Source organism: Phyllobates terribilis, unplaced genomic scaffold (assembly GCF_046119375.1).
Source record: "Phyllobates terribilis strain yellow unplaced genomic scaffold, ASM4611937v1 Scaffold_1__5_contigs__length_1240528914, whole genome shotgun sequence".
Lineage (NCBI taxonomy): Eukaryota > Metazoa > Chordata > Amphibia > Anura > Dendrobatidae > Phyllobates > Phyllobates terribilis.
The window spans coordinates 510,694,323-510,710,581 of NW_027362761.1; the positions used below are offsets into that span (position 1 = coordinate 510,694,323).

The 16,259-nt window shown below is 41.0% G+C and overlaps 1 protein-coding gene across 1 annotated transcript in view; it reads right to left on the reverse strand.

Annotated features, from left to right (window-relative positions):
* The window catches only part of IPO11 (importin 11), a 590,907-nt gene that overhangs the window by 103,873 nt on the left and 470,775 nt on the right, over positions 1–16,259 (reverse strand). The window contains exon 28 of the mRNA XM_073680251.1: positions 2,571–2,661. Within this exon, the coding sequence (XP_073536352.1) occupies positions 2,571–2,661 (91 nt within the window). The remainder of the gene's footprint in view (positions 1–2,570; positions 2,662–16,259) is intronic.

A 16,259-nucleotide genomic window follows, 5' to 3' on the forward strand; every position in this document is an offset into this window, starting at 1 on the left:
TTACACCGATTTTTCTGGCTAACACGGTACCACAATATAACTTTTTATTGCACATCATGCTCTCTATAGTAAAATAATTAATTTTTAAATTAGAAATTAAAAATTTGGAGAACTGAAGTCACCCCATCATGTAGCCGTAATGGCTAGGGTTGTGTGCTGGTTAAAACCCCACCATGGCTGGCAAAGATTAGCCTCCAAGTCATCATGGAAGACATGGAGGTCTACCTAACCTGGGGGAAGAAAGGGGAGCATAATATATGCTAATTCAGTATTTACTTAATTTACACATCAAATCAGATTTACCACAATTAATTATACCCTCCGGCTAAATGTGCATTTACATAGAGGCTATTGTGAACGAGTGCTCCCTCGGACGCCTGTTTCACGAAAATCTTGCAGTGTAAACAGGCGATGAAAAAGCAAAAAACACCCGTTTGTCAGGTGAAATGATCTTTTGGTTACCATAAAAGATCATTGTTCTCGGCAGCACATTGTTCTGTGTAAATACGACTCGCGCTGCCGAGAACAATGGCAGCCTATGCACCCTGAACAATCCATTACAGATCGCTCAGTGTACATCCTACGCATCCAGTGCGGAGAACCTAGGGTCATGCTGTAAGCAATAGGTAATGAACAATGCTTACGACCACTAAATATTTATTGGATAGGCTACCATAGTAAAGTAAGTAGTAGCAGGTGAGCCCAAATGCAAAATCTCCAACAAACCTAAACTATCACAGGTCTTTAAAATTATTGGTCTTTTCAAATGGGCCATAGTAACCTTTTAAGCCCCACAAAACTCCAGGACCCCAGTACAACTGCTACCCCTGCATCTAGAATAGTTTTGCCCTTGTACTATCTGGCTACTTTTGCTGATTTGCTTTTCCCAGCTTGAAAAAATGTAAAAGCCTGCAGCTAGATAAAAAATTCTGCTGAAAATAGTTAAAAAAAAAAAAAAGTTAACAAAGAAGGAAAACCTGGGGTACGGGGGCCTTTATTATGCTACTGGTTGCTACTGAAATCCATCGACACCATGAGATCACATTTCAGGGGGGCTGATGGGGTGGCAAAAGACACTTAGATATTGCTATTCACTACAGCATTTAAAAGGTTTAAAGGGGTTGTCCGGTCCAAATTGATAAGTCTGCACCCACTCTGTGAGACTGCAGACTTATGAATCCCCCCAGCACATGCACTGTAGGGATTCGCTGGTTTCTGAGCCGGGACTGGAGGGCATGTATTCATTATACATACTACCGGCCAGAACCTGACTGGTGGGCGCGGCCTCGCTCCACACACTAGTATAGAATGAGTTGCTCCCTGACTAGAGACGTGGCCGTCCAGTGGGCATGGCAGACTAGAGGGTGTGGCCTCACTCATTACAAGTGTATGGAGTGAGGTCGTGCCTACTGGACGGGCTCTAGCCCGGGAGTATGTATAACGCATACATAACCTCTGGTCCCGGCTCAGAAACTGGCGAATCCTCGCAGCGCACAGTGCGTGTGCTGGGAGGATTCAAGAGTCTGCAGTCACACAGATTGACTGCAGACTTATTGATTTGGACCGGACAACCCCTTTAATAGCTCAGATCACAGCCAATAAAATGTGGTGTCAGATGTATATTATACCAGTGCTGATGGTGCAGGCCCCTAAACGCGTGCAATCATCGTGCTGTAGATATACGATAGCTTAGGGGTAGTACCTGCTAAAAACAACCATACATGTATGACAAGTGGTGGCAAAAGGTTAAAGGGGTTGTCCGGTGTTTGGGTATAAGTCTGCAACCTCTTTGCAGACTTGTGAATCCTCACATCGCATGCACTGCTGTGAGGATTCTCCAGTGCCGGGAGCAGGCGGTCAAGTGACTTCAAGTATACGATTTACATGTTTCCGGACACACTCCGACTAGACTATGTCAGGCCTTGCTCAATTCACTTTTATGGAGAGAGGCCGTGCACATCTAGTCGGCATGTGACCGTATGTATGCAAATCGCCAACACCGAAGAATCCTCACAGCGTGCGATGTGAGGATTCACAAGTCTGCAGTCACATAGAGAGGCTGCAAATTTGTAGCTTAAGGCTGGACAACACAAGAGAACACATTTTTGCAAACTGAGCATTACATAAGTGTGATCTATTACATACTGAAAAGAAAAAAGAATGGTCTATTAACATCTAATCTGTCCTTATTCATTGGTGGCCAATGTCATACAGGAAACTATTCTCAAAGTCCACCATCGTCTGTACAGAACATGTACAAGATTAAGACTTGGTTCACACTCGTACAGTGCTGTCAGCTGAGCACTATGTTGGGGTTTCTGTCAAAATATCTGAAAAGCAGGATTTTGTCAGGAACCCCGATAGAGCCGTTCACGTCAATGTGGCCTCTGTCTGAGCAAGATTCCTCTTTTTCGGACAAGCACAAAAACATACAGAATCCTGTTTTTCAGGGATTCCGTCAGAATCCCCAATGTAGTGCTCAGCGGAGAGTAGGAGTGCGAACCTAACTTACTATTTTGTATGTCCATGTGGACCTTCCATATTATGGTACTTTTTCTTAGATGACATACCATTCTTTTCCTCTTATCCTGCTCCGTCGGAGGCTCATCCTCTTCATTCACCTGAATATCTTGGGGTTCGTTATGCGACCTTAACAGACAACTGAAAGCAAAATAACAAAAATGAGTTGTAAAACGTATAAAAAATATCACTAAAGGCGTCGTACGAGATAAGAAAAACATGGCTGTGTCTGCTGCAGAGGAAAGCCATGGCTGGCTGCAGCTTCATATTGTATTCAGAAAATCGAAACCTGGTAATTATAATCCCCCGCCGCTCCTCTCAATGAATCTGGGGGTTTAGCCCATTAGAAATCTCTAAAAGTTAAATATGAGATTAAGAACTAATAAAATACTAAGGAAAAAGGAAGATGACTATTAAGGCCTGGCGCATGTTATTACTTTCATTGTCAATTTGGTGAACATCTCACTAATCAGCTGGATGTATAATTGGCTAGTAAAGAAAAGTAATGTAAAGCGGCCTCTATAAATATGCGGGAAAACATGACATCCATTCTGGCCGCTATAATGAAGTCTTCAGGGATAAATGAGAGCGCTGAGCAGAATCATCTGCACTGAGACGTCTACTAATATATTGACAGACAGAGCCGTAGCGGAAGAAGCTTTTATACTGAGCTTTATCTTCACACTTCACGTCATTTTATTTAGAAAGTGATGGATGGAAAGCACCACTATGGGCTCTTGCTTTAACCCCCTCATGACTGATTTTATTTTTTTATTTAGAGATTTTAGTAATGTAACGGTCTTTGCCTTCTTAAGTGTTTGGCTATCTAAATAATTTCATGGGGACATTTGTAGAATTTTTTGATACAATTTTTGTGACAATAGTTATTTTTATTATGGGTAAAGTATTCAATAACATTGAGTGTGTTTTTGTTGTTTTGTTAGCTTTTTTTTTTCTTTTTTATATTACGAGGGGCGTTTATTAAAGATTTTCCCTGACCCACTTCCTGTGGACTGAGAGCAATGAAACTTGGCACAGTTATTAGTCCTTCTCTACATAGGTGCCAGCTAGGGACACACACTTCTCCCATCTCAACTGTAAACACCTCGCTTGTAGAAGTCGACAGGTTGCTCCAAAAGCCACGTTGTGATTTCGGAAATCAGAGTCTCATCATTTGGAAAATGCTTGCCCTTCAAAAATAACTTTATTTTTGGAAAGAGGTGGAAGTCAGATGGTGCGAGGTCGGGTGAATAAGGGGGATGCGGTATCATTTCAAAGCCACAGGAGCATGCTTCCATTTGGGCAACATGTGAGTTGTGAACTAGTACGTTGTCATGCAGAAGGCGGACACCTTTGGTGAACATGCCACGTCTTTTGGTTTTGATAGCCTGCCGCAATTTCCGCAGCAGTGAAGCATAGTATGCCCCAGTGATCATGGTGCCCTTTGCTAGGAAATCCATCAATACTACTCCATGCTGGTCCCAAAATACTGTGAGCATGACCTTGCCTGCCGAGGGTTGTGCACGTGCCTTCTTTAAAGGCGGTGAGTCATGATGCTTCCATTGCATTGATCGGACTTTAGTCTCAGGATCATAGTGATGGACCCAGCTTTCATCATGTGATCAGTCTGTTGAAAAAGTCCTCCTGGTTTATATGGCACATCGTCAATAGAGCCTGAGAGCATTCGACTCGTTCCTGCTTCTGGAAAGGTGTGAGTAGCCGGGAAACCCAGGAAGTGGATACCTTATGCATGTGAAAATGGTCTTGGATGATTTTTTTCCACGGACCCCACACTAATCTTGACATATTGGGCTAGCTGGCGAATGGTTACGAGGCGATTTTCCAAAATGGCGACCTCCACTTGCTGGATGGTGTGTTCATCAATAGCAGAGTGGGGTCACCCTGGAATTGCAGCTGTTTGCACTGAAGTCCGACCACATTTCAATTGACGATGCCAGTTCTTGACTACATCATATGATGGGAAATCATCACCATAAACCTCTATCATCTCATCGAACATCTCCTTTGGTGTGCGGCCTTTCACGTAAAGGAACTTGATGACTGCTCTGTATTCCACTGGGTCCATTATCAAACCTCACACAACTTCAGCACCTGTAAAATCAAGACCATTATCAGTTCTGAGTTGCAAATTGGCACGTAACCTATAGAGACTTATATCATTACATGTGAAGTTTCAGTGTCCTGTGATAAATAGAAGTGGGTCAGGGGAAATCTTTAATGAACGACTCTCGTATATCCCCCAAAAAAGTTATGAAAAACACCTCTGTTTGCTATAAAAACAGAGGTCTTTCAGGAACCCCATACTCATTGCATAAAAGTCACCATCTAATGTTCATGGGGGGCCTTTCAACTGTCCCCCAACAGATCATGTTGGGAGACATAAGGATCGGTTGGGTTGGATTTCAATCACTTGGTCCTTTTTTTGGAGAGGATATAAGCTGCTGCCAGGTGAAAAAAAAACAAGACAGCATGAAAATAAATCACTTCATTTGAAGCCATTGACTAATAGCCATGCAAGCATTGTTTTATTTTTTATTTCATAAATCAATACCACACATGAAAATAATAAACTTTCTAATATATCTTATCAGAGGGATCAGCTTCTTTCTCCTCCTGAACTGATCATTCATTCTCAAAATTCTCAGTTCCTGGGTAAAATCTGTATTCAGTAAATACAGACTATTCCATTACTGAGATAGGAGATGACAGTTGGTGCTTTTAAAATTCTATGCAAGGGAGGGGCTAGAGGCAAACAAAGACATTTTTCTGCAAGTTCTCCTGAAAGGACAGTTACAGTTCCCCATAGAACTTTATGAGCACCAACCAACTGTCGTTTCCTATCTCCGTAATAGAAAAATCTGTCTTCACTGAATACAGATTTTACCCATGAATTGAGATTGGAAAATCAGTCCAGGAGGAAAAAGAAGCAGATTTCTCTGATCAAATATATTTGAAAATTGCTTAATTTCACGTGTATTATTGATTTATACAATAAAAATTAAAACGAGTTATTCTTTAGATGAAACTGGTATCTACACACCTTCCAACTGCAGATCACGAGAAATGACATTACTATGTGCTATTAATAGTAGGATATACCCTAATAATGGACATACAGTCTCACACTGTATTCTTGTATACCCATTATTTATTTGTACTCACTAAAAATCCAACGGTCTGAAAATTCTTCTAATCTGTCATGAGTGTAACATATATAATGTGCACCGATCCTGTCCAGAGTCCCTGCAGACTACAAAGCTGTAGGCAATCTGTGTGCTGCCCTAAGGAGCTCCGTTCGGCTTTGTATTACAGGACTATTTCTGACCAGAAGCAATCCTTCAAGGAAAGAATAGATGATAACATGGCGACCTGATGGAACATAATGCAGTTTTGTTCTGTCAGATTTCAGCAGAAACAGACAGGGAAAACTCTGTATGTTAACGGAGGCAAAAGCGGGTGTAGTAAGGTGCCATACACTTCTATGGATGTCCTCTTACAGCTCCATACTACTCCAGGGACCTGTTATATGGTCATGTCCATGAGACCATAGAGTGCAACTTTTCTTTTCCCTTGCTGTGCAACTTCATCCCAATGCTCAGGCCCAGGCTCCGAAAAAGCACATTCTGGGGTAACACACGGCATCACTCCAATTAGTCAAACAAATGATAGAAAACCTTGCATATAGAAACACTGGACGTGAAAAATCATCAAAATTCAATTTCTTTTTTACTGCCATTTTTAACTGGAGACTCATTAAGAGAATTTGAGATTACATATATTTCTCTCAAAATTACACAATAGTACACCAGTCCCTAAACCAATCAATATCAACCTACCATTTACACAGAAGTAAAAGGCAGTGTCATGGGCGTACAAAGACGTCCTGGGGGCCCTACCCAAGGTCTAAATTGAGGCCTCTATCTGCCATTAAACAGCCTATCAAATACCTACAAAGGATGACTGAGGACTGTCATCCAACCTGCTTCAATTACAGCAGCTATCATCAGGTGTTTGCTGTGTAAAACAGCTAGAACCCACTGATTATGGTGCAGGCTCAGCATATCAGCCTATACCATACAAATCCTCCTTTAATACATATTGTAAGGGTTTCAGCTCTCTGGTCATCACTTGGACACGCACAGGCACCAGGTTTTCATCAAATCAAAGTAAAGTTTATTGTCCTTCATAAACTTCTTGGCTCAAAAAAAAAACCCAGCTTTCTTCAGCACAAATAAATAACAAAAAAAACAGTCCTTTCTTTTGGGTAAGGCAAAACAAATCAAAGGATCTCACCAACTTCCTGTCACAGGCACTTCTCAGACTCTAACACAGGCTATCCACCATGAACTGTCTATCTCCAGCCTCAGCACACCACCTTCTGCTGAGCTAACCTAGCTGACTGTTATTAGGCCCGTAAAACCGGACTGGAACTGTAGTATGGGAGCAACCTTTCCCACCAAGGCACTTTTGGCCGTTCCTAAATCCTGGACCCAAAATTCAGTCAAAATAAAACCATCTCAGTAACTTGTTACTGGTGCACTTTCTCCCAGAACTTACATCATCGAGGCCAGCCTCCTCAGTGACACATTCCTGCCATCCAGGACCTTGCCTCCTGCTTTCTTACAATATACAGTGCACGTTGGGAGAATTTGGGGTATGCCAGGCAGGGGGGCATGGTCATTTGGTATTGGGCCACCATTGCTCATAGCAATCGCATGAATGGTGATAATTGGTGATATGCCACTGATCAACAGTGTGAACCTCTAGGAAAAGCATATGTTGGCAATGACTAGTATGTGTCAATACTGGCTGCAATGTGAAGGCTTGAAATGCTCATATCAATAGAATTAAGTGACCAAGAAATAAAAGGGGTATTGGAAAGTTAAAAAAGGGTCTGCCTTTTTTCCTTTGTCTTGAAACAGAGCCACTCTTATCCAGTGGCTAAACCTGATATTGCAGCTAAGCTGCATTTACTTGCATGGTCAGGTAGCTATGGACAAAAGAGTCATGCTAAATCCTTTTATTATCGCAGATCATTACTTTAATTCTACTTTTCTAATATAATAAGTTTTGGATCCGTTTTTTTTTTTTGTTTCACAGATATAGCAGGTAACCATTATGTGAAAAATGTCCATTTCTGGTTTGATGTTGTGTTCAAAATCATATAAAGTTAAAAGTCTGCGAGAAAAAAAAACGGTCGGTGCACAAATGCTATCCGGGTGTCATTCGAATGCTGCTGATTTTTTTACATTGTAAGAGCTGGAGAAGCTTCTTTTTTTTTCTTTGCAAACGACAAAAACAGGAGCCACACTCATAGTAACATACGTCTGAATGAGGCCTAAGTTCCTACATCCCAGGTTAACATTCCCGCCGCACCAACATCTAGCTTCTTTGTATTTAATTTTCCACATGTTTTCTCCAACATAATTAGCGTTAGTTTATATTCTGCAATCACGGATGAAAGAACCATCTTTCCGTGTATCGCACACCTTGGCTTAATTTCAGTGCAAAAAAAAAAGGTTGAAAAAATCCATTTAATTTCATGGAAAGCTTAAAGTTCTACCCACAATGCACCTGAACTTGTATGCGTTAAGCAGCAAACTGCCTGCAGCTAAACAGCTGTGTGACATATGATAGAGGCAGACGTGCGCCAAGCGTACAAATACCTTTGCCATCTCCCTGAACTGCACCTTTCTACACGTTATCATTAGATTACATACGGCAATCTGCATACGTGCATATTCTGTGCCGCACATTGTTCGCCAATTACCGGTAACACAAAACAGAGGGGTAACATTAGAATGACAGCGAAGATCAGGACGCCTGGAGACGCAGAAGTGGCGGCAAAGCTCATTAGAAGTTGTCCCCGTCACCTAGATATAACGGAGGCACCCCTTCATTTCGCTGGATGAACCAGTTCTAAAGAACGCGGCAAACCTAGGAATTCTCACACAAGACTAAGGGTCGACCCGGTTCATTATTGCATTTATGACTTTTTTCTCTTTAGTTCTTTGTGTTTTTTTGCCCATTTTTTATTTGCATTTTATTCTTTTTTTTTAAATTTGCGCTTTTTATAAAGTCTATTTGCTGTGTATTTGCCTTTTTTTTTTAATGTTAGTCATTGTTGGAGGGGATTGGGATTTCTAGGTGTTTTCGACAGATTCATCAATTGAAAATTTTTGGTGCAAAAGTACTCCAGTGCCCCCCCCATTCTGAGTGATTTTATTTATTCATTTTGTCCAATTGGCGCAACGTTTTAACAGAACAGGCAACATTTTATATTAAGTATTAGAAAAATGGTGAAAAACAAAAAGAGCATTATTTATTTTTCACACAATTCATGAACCATGAGCACCATTTTGAAGAATTTGGCGAAAAATACATTAACAAATACCAGAAGACAAAAAAAAAAAAAAAAAAAAAAAGAGAAGTGACTTGAAAAACTTCATACAAGTCTGTGCCGCTCACCTTAGAGATTCCAGGGCATTAGTGCTATAAATTAGGGAGAGGTACTGCCATTTTTCTTTTCTTTATTTTACTCGCTTATATAGCGCCATGATATTTCACTTTAAAAACATTAGCATCTCTGTCCCCACTGGGGCTCACAATCCACATTCCCTATCAGTATGTCTTTGGAGTGTGGGAAGAAACTGGAGAACCCGGAGAAAACCAGAGCAAACATGGAGAACATACAAACTCCTTACAGATATTGTCCTTGGTGGTAATTGAACCCAAAATTCCAGCGCTGTAGAGCAACAGCGCTAACCACTGAGCAGTGTAAAATATTATGAAAGATGCTTATTACAGCGTCATCCACTTTGCCGTTAATGCTAAATTTGGCTTTTATTGATATGGAAATTAGGTTTGCAAGTGCACTCTTGGGGGCATGTCAGTGAACTTGCAGTCTATGGCTCCTCTTTGCTTCTCCCGGCCGGCATCACTATCTGCTTATTGATTGATAGCAGAGACAGAGGTTCTACTGCAAAATGTCACCTCTGTACTCCACTGTCAGCCAAGAATCGGGGGCAACAGTTAAATAGAGAAAGAAAGAGGAGCCCACCAGTGCACTTGCAAACCTAATTTGCATATCAATAAAGGCTGATTTTCAGAGCAAAGAATGGTGCTGAAATATGTATCTTTCATAATGTTTTACACTGCGCTATCCCACACTACTTCTATTTGTGCAGGGGTAGTGTGAGAGACCGGTTTCTTTTAAATGGAGGCTTTGACGGATGTTGACGACTGTTCACATCTGCATTTTGAGTTCTATTTTCTGTTCCATTCTTGGAACAGAATAAAGGTACTTAATGGAAAAATGGGTAAGTTACAGAATTAATACAAAGTGAAGCAGAAGGGCCGCGTTGACTATAACTTTGTTGGTCTAGATTCCGTTTTGTATCCGTTTTTTAACAGAACTTAAAGTGCAAAGTGCCAACAAGCAGGCGTGAGAAGTGCCTAGTAGTGACAGCGGTCATTCTCTGACTAATATGGGACACACTGTGAGCTATCTCATGACAGATCTGCTAAACAGATGCCATTAACCCAAACTCGACACATAATGTTACAATACATCAAGTGTGGGTGTACAGAGCAGGTTCAGGAACTGAGCCCGTAACATACCTGGCAGATGTCGGCAGTGTTATACAACCGGCACCTGGCACTAACCTGTACTGACAAATTTAGCATTTATATGTCAAAGCTTTCCCATTGCACACATTAAACACCAGGTAAAAGGTTTGAAAGGAGTCTCAGCACAATCTGAAACACACCTTTCAATGAAAAAAAGTTTTAGGTCTTACATTGTATGTTCATTATAAAATTGCAAAGTAATAGACTCTAAAAGAAAATTATACAAGACTTCAATATACGGTGACCACATGAGCTATTAGAGATGGTTAGTAGGAGATTGGCTTGAAAGAGCGTCTCTGCCTGGAGGACCATGACTTCAGTAAGGAACATGTAATACCACATTTTCCTTGTGGCGTCACTGCAGAGAAACTGAACACTTGTATGCAGCCAATTATTGGACGCTCAGTAAACAGGTTCTTAATGGACATTTTAACGCCAAAAAAAAAGGATTATCTAAAGCAGACAACACTTTAATCACATAAGACTGAATTATTGGATAATGTTTGCCGGTAATATAGCATCTTGCATATATCCTATTCACCTATTTCTTTGTTAATCCCTCCTTTGCAATAAGAAGGAAATGTTAATACATGTAAATTAGTTAAGGATTTTTGCCCATTGATGATGATGATGAGCGGACCAGTGGAAGTTCGGGTTCGACTGAAGTTTAGTCCAAGGTTTTGTTCGGGTGAAAGAACTTGAACCCCATAGAAATCAATGGGGACCCAAACTTTGGAGCTCGAAAAATCTCTCTCTCTCCTCCCCGTGCTGTAAAATTGACTTCCAGAAGTCCGTGTTCGGTTTAGGTTCGCTCATCTCTATTGTCTATCAATGAACAAGTCTACGGTGCCATTATGTACATAACCAGTGGATTAGGGCTAAAAAAAAAAATCTTGTTATAAATGTTTGTGCATATTTTCATAGAAACTTAAAAGGCGCTTCAGGATATAACATCCAATAAAAAAAACTACCTTTATTACCTACATGTAGTAACATATTTGACGCGTTTCGGACAAACGTCATCCTTATTTATTACTATTAGATACAAAGCTAAAATGGTAACTGTGAGAATTATTAGTGAGCGGATCTCATATTTTCTTCTATTCTCCTGTAAGTATTTCATTAATTGCTCCTTTTTAAGAAAATATTTGCTTTAGCTTAAACTAAGCCATCGGCATTAGTATTTTAGATATTGGTCTCTAGTGCCAGGGAGGGTGACATTCATTCCCGCTGATTTCAAAGGCAGAGCTGTTGACCTCATTCAGAGATACAATTCTTCTCAGAGTTATGACAAAGGGACAAAGAACAAAGCTGAGTGACACAGGCCATTCCTTTGTGGCAGACTGCGAGCCAAGACAGATGTCTGTGAGGTGTGACCCAAAGACATGACAGAAGATTGGGAATTCATGTGCTTATCAGTCAGTTTACCAAATCTATTCTTACTTCTTTTAAGGAAAAAACTCTAGCCAGGAAAAATGGAACGATATTTCGGAAATTTTAGCAATTTTTCTTTCTATTTGTTCACAATTTCGTTTGTATCCAATATAATCCCTTAATCCTAATTCCTCTTTGCTTTGAGTGGATTTGGATTTCTGCATTTTTGATTCCTTGAGAATTTTTATTTCTATTGAGATGCAGAAACGCTGTAATATTCCACTATGACTCAGTAAGAGATTTAGAGAGTATGAAATTTCTGGAGAAAATTTGTGACTCAGCAACAACGTACAGTACAGACCAAAGTTTGGACACACCTTCTCATTTAAAGATTTTTCTGTATTTTCATGACTATGACAATTGTACATTCACACTGAAGGCATCAAAACTATGAATTAACACATGTGGAATTATATACTTAACAAAAAAGTGTGAAACAACTGAAAATATGTCTTATATTCTATTGTGTCCATAGAAGGGGATATGCAAAGCATGTGGATCCTAAAATGCTGTCATTTACATTCTGAAAATGCCACCCTGATATATGTACTACAGGGGTAAAGAATGAGAATACTCAGCAGAATGGAAGGATAGGAACTTTGCAAGGAGGTGCTGTGGAAATTCATGGTGCTTTATAAGCGAGTAAAGTGAATAAATAGGTACACCTGAATATTCAACTTTCAGTTTTTGTTTATTTTTTTCCAGCTTTGTGCAGCTCAGTTGTTTTTATGTGGTCAGGGCTTGCTGTGGGCCCGTTATCAATAAAAAGGATTTCAGTCCATATTACTCCTCTCCTTTCCTATATGGCTCTTTTCTTTTCCCTGTACTTTACAGCTCGGCTCTTTTTTCGCCACTTTGCTTGGTAGCCGGCTTCTCTTCTAATCTCTTTTCTACATAGCCTGGCCTGCTCACCGGTACTCTAAAGCTTGTCTCTCTTTTTGTCCCTTTGCTATATAGTTTGGCTCTCTTCTCATCTCTCTACTCTATAACATGTCTCTCTTTTCAGTACTCTAAGCTTGGCTCTCATCTCATCTCGGTCTCATACACACGTGGTCAAAATTGTTGGTACCCCTCGTTTAATGAAAGAAAAACCCACAATGGTCACAGAAATAACTTGAATCTGACAAAAGTAATAATAAATTAAAAATCTATGAAAATGAACAAATGAAAGTCAGACATTGCTTTTCTGCTTCCACAGAATTTAAAAAATAATTAAACTGATGAAATCGGCCTGGACAGAAATGATGGTACTCTTCTTAACTTAATATTTTGTTGAACAACCTTTTGAGGCAATCACTGTAATCAAACGATTCCTGTAACTGTCAATGAGACTTCGGCACCTCTCGACAGGTATTTTGGCCACTCCTCATGAGCAAACTGCTCCAGTTGTCTCGTGTTTGAAGGTTGCCTTTTCAAGACGGCATGTTTCAGCTCTTTCCAAAGATGCTCGATAGGATTTAGGTCAGGGCTCATAGAAGGCCACTTCAGAATAGTCCAATGTTTTCCTCTTAGCCATTCTTGGGTGTTTTCAGCTGTGTGTTTTGGTTCGTTATCCTGTTGCAAGACCCATGATCTGCGACTGAGACCAAGCTTTCTGACACTGGGCAGCACATTTCTCTCTAGAATCCCTTGATAATCTTGAGATTTCATTGTACCCTGCACAGATGCAAGACACCCTGTGCCAGATGCAGCAAAGCAGCCTCAGAACATAAACAGAGCCTCCTCCATGTTTCACAGTAGGGACAGTGTTCTTTTCTTGATATGCTTCATTTTACAGTCTGTGAACATAGAGCTGATGTGCCTTGCCAAAAACTTCCATTTTTGTCTCATCTGTCCATAGGACATTCTCCCAGAAGCTTTGTGGCTTGTCAACATGTAGTTTGACAAAATCCAGTCTGGCTTCTTTATGATTTTTTTTATAACAATGATGTTCTCCTTGGTCGTCTCCCATGAAGTCCACTTTAGATCAAACAACGACGGATGGTGCAATCTGACACTGATGTTCCTTGAGCTTGAAGTTCACCTTTAATCTCTTTAGAAGTTTTCCTGGGCTCTTTTGTTACCATTCGTATTATCCGTCTCTTTGATTTGTCATCAATTTTCCTCCTGCGGCCATGTCCAGGGAGGTAGGCTACAGTCCCATGGATCTTAAATTTCTGAATAATATGTGACACTGTAGTCACAGGAACATCAAGCTACTTGGAGATGGTCTTATGACCTTTACCTTTAACATGCTTGTCTATAATTTTCTTTCTAATCTCCTGAGACAACTCTTTCCTTTGCGTCCATGTTGAGTGTGGTACACACCATGTCACCAAACAGCACAGTAAGTATCAGTAGCCCTATATAAAGGACCACTGACTGATTACAAGATTGTAGACACCTGTGATGCTAATTAGTGGATACAACTTGATTCAACATGTCCCTTTTGTCGCATTATTTTCAGGGGTACCATCATTTCTGTCCAGGCCTATTTCATGAGTTAAATTTTTTTCAAAATTCTGTGGAGGAAGGGTTGAAATGCAATGTCTGACTTTCATTTGTTCATTTTCATAGATTTTTAATTTATTATTACTTTTGTCAGATTCAAGTTATTTCTGTGACCATTGTGGGTTTTTCTTTCATTAAACGAGGGGTACCAACAATTTTGACCACTTGTGTAGGTTAGCTATCTACGTGCCCATGAGCCCTATAGCCTGTCTCTGTGTCCCTGTACTTTATAGCCTGTCTCTCTTTGTGTCCCTGTACTTTATAGCCTGGCCCTCTTTGTGTCCCTGTACTTTGTAGCCTGTCTCTCTTTGTGCCCCTGTACTTTATATAGCCTGGCCCTCTTTGTGTCCCTTTACTTTACAGCCTGGATCTCTTTGTGCTCCTGTACTTTACAGCCTGGATCTCTTTGTGCCCCTGTACTTTACAGCCTGGATCTCTTTTTGCCCCTGTACTTTATAACCTGGCCCTCTTTGTGTCCCTGTACTTTATAGCCTGGCTCTCTTTGTGTCCCTGTACTTTATAGCCTGTCTCTCTTTGTGCCCCTGTACTTTATAGTCTGGCATTCTTCTGGTCCCTGTTCTGTACAGCCTGGTACTCTTCTCCTTTCTTTGATCTCAGCCTGGTTGTATTCTAGTCTCTTTTCTTTACAGCCTGGTACTTCTCTAGTCCTTATATTTTATGATCAGACTCTCTATTCTCCATCACTTGTACTCTATAGCTTGGCTCTCTTCCAGTCAATGTACTCTACAGCCTGGCACTCTTCCCTTCTCTATATTTTATAGTATGACTCGCTTCTCTCTTTGCTCTCTAGCTTGGCTCCCTTCCATCATTTGTACCCTATAGCTTGGCTCTCTTCCCTGTACTCTATAAGTTGGCTCGCTTCTGTTCCCTGTCCTCAATAGCCTGACACTCTTCCTCTTCCCTGTACTTTATAGTCAGACTCTCTTCTCTCTTTGTTCCAAATCTTGGCTCTCTTTCTTGTAATCTATATGCTGACACTCTTCCCTTCCCTGTACTTTATAGTCAGACTCTCTTTAATTTGCTTTATAGGTTGGATCTCTTTCCTTCCGTGTACTCTATAGCCTGGCACTCTTCCCTTGCCTGTAATTTATAGTCTTTCTCTTTTCTCCTGCCTTTGCTCTCTAGCTTGGCTCTCTTCCATTATCTGTACTCTACAGCTTGGCTCTCTTCCCTCCCCTATACTTTATACCCTGACTCTATTCTCCTCCCTGTGCTCCATAGCTTGGCTCTCTTCCACTATCTATACTCCATAGCTTGGTTCTCTTTCCTGCATCCTGGCACTTTACACTTCCCTGTACTTAATAGCCCAACTCTCTTCGCTCTATAGCTTGGCTCTCCCCATTACCTACACTCTATAGCTTTGCTCTCTTTCCAGCGCTCTTCCCTTCCTTGTACTTTATAGCCTGACTCTCTTCTCCTCCCTTTGCTTCATAGCTTGGCTCTGTTTCATTACCTATACTCTATAGCTTGGCTCTCTTCCATTACCTATACTGTACAGCTTGGCTCTTTTTTCTGCAGTCTATAGGTTGGCGCCCTTCCCTGTACTTAATACCCTGACTCTCTTCTCCTCCCTTTGCTCTCTTCCATTACCTATACTCTGTAGCTTGGCTCTTTTTTCTGTAGCCTATAGCCTGGCACTTTTCCCTTCCCTGTACTTCGTAGCCTGACTCTCTTCTCCTATCTTTGCTCCATAGCTTGGCTCTCTTTCCTGCACTCTATAGGTTGGCGCTCTTCCCTGTACTTTATACCCTGACTCTCTTCTCCTCCCTTTGCTCCATAGCTTGGCTCTCTTCCATTGCCTATACTCTATAGCTTGGCTCTCTTTCCTGCAGTCTATAGGTTGGCGCCTTTCCCTGTACTTTATACCCCGACTCTCTTCTCCTCCTTTGCTCTCTTCCATTACCTATACTCTGTAGCTTGGCTCTTTTTCCTGTAGCCTATAGCCTGGCACTTTTCCCTTCCCTGTACTTCGTAGCCTGACTCTCTTCTCCTCTCTTCTCTATAGTTTTGCTCTCTTTCCTGCAGTCTATAGGTGGGCGCTGTTCTTTTCACTGTACTTTATAGCCTGACTTTCTTCTCCTCCCTTTGCTCCATAACTTGGCCCCATTTCCCCTCCCTGTACTCTATAACTTCACTCTCTTCCC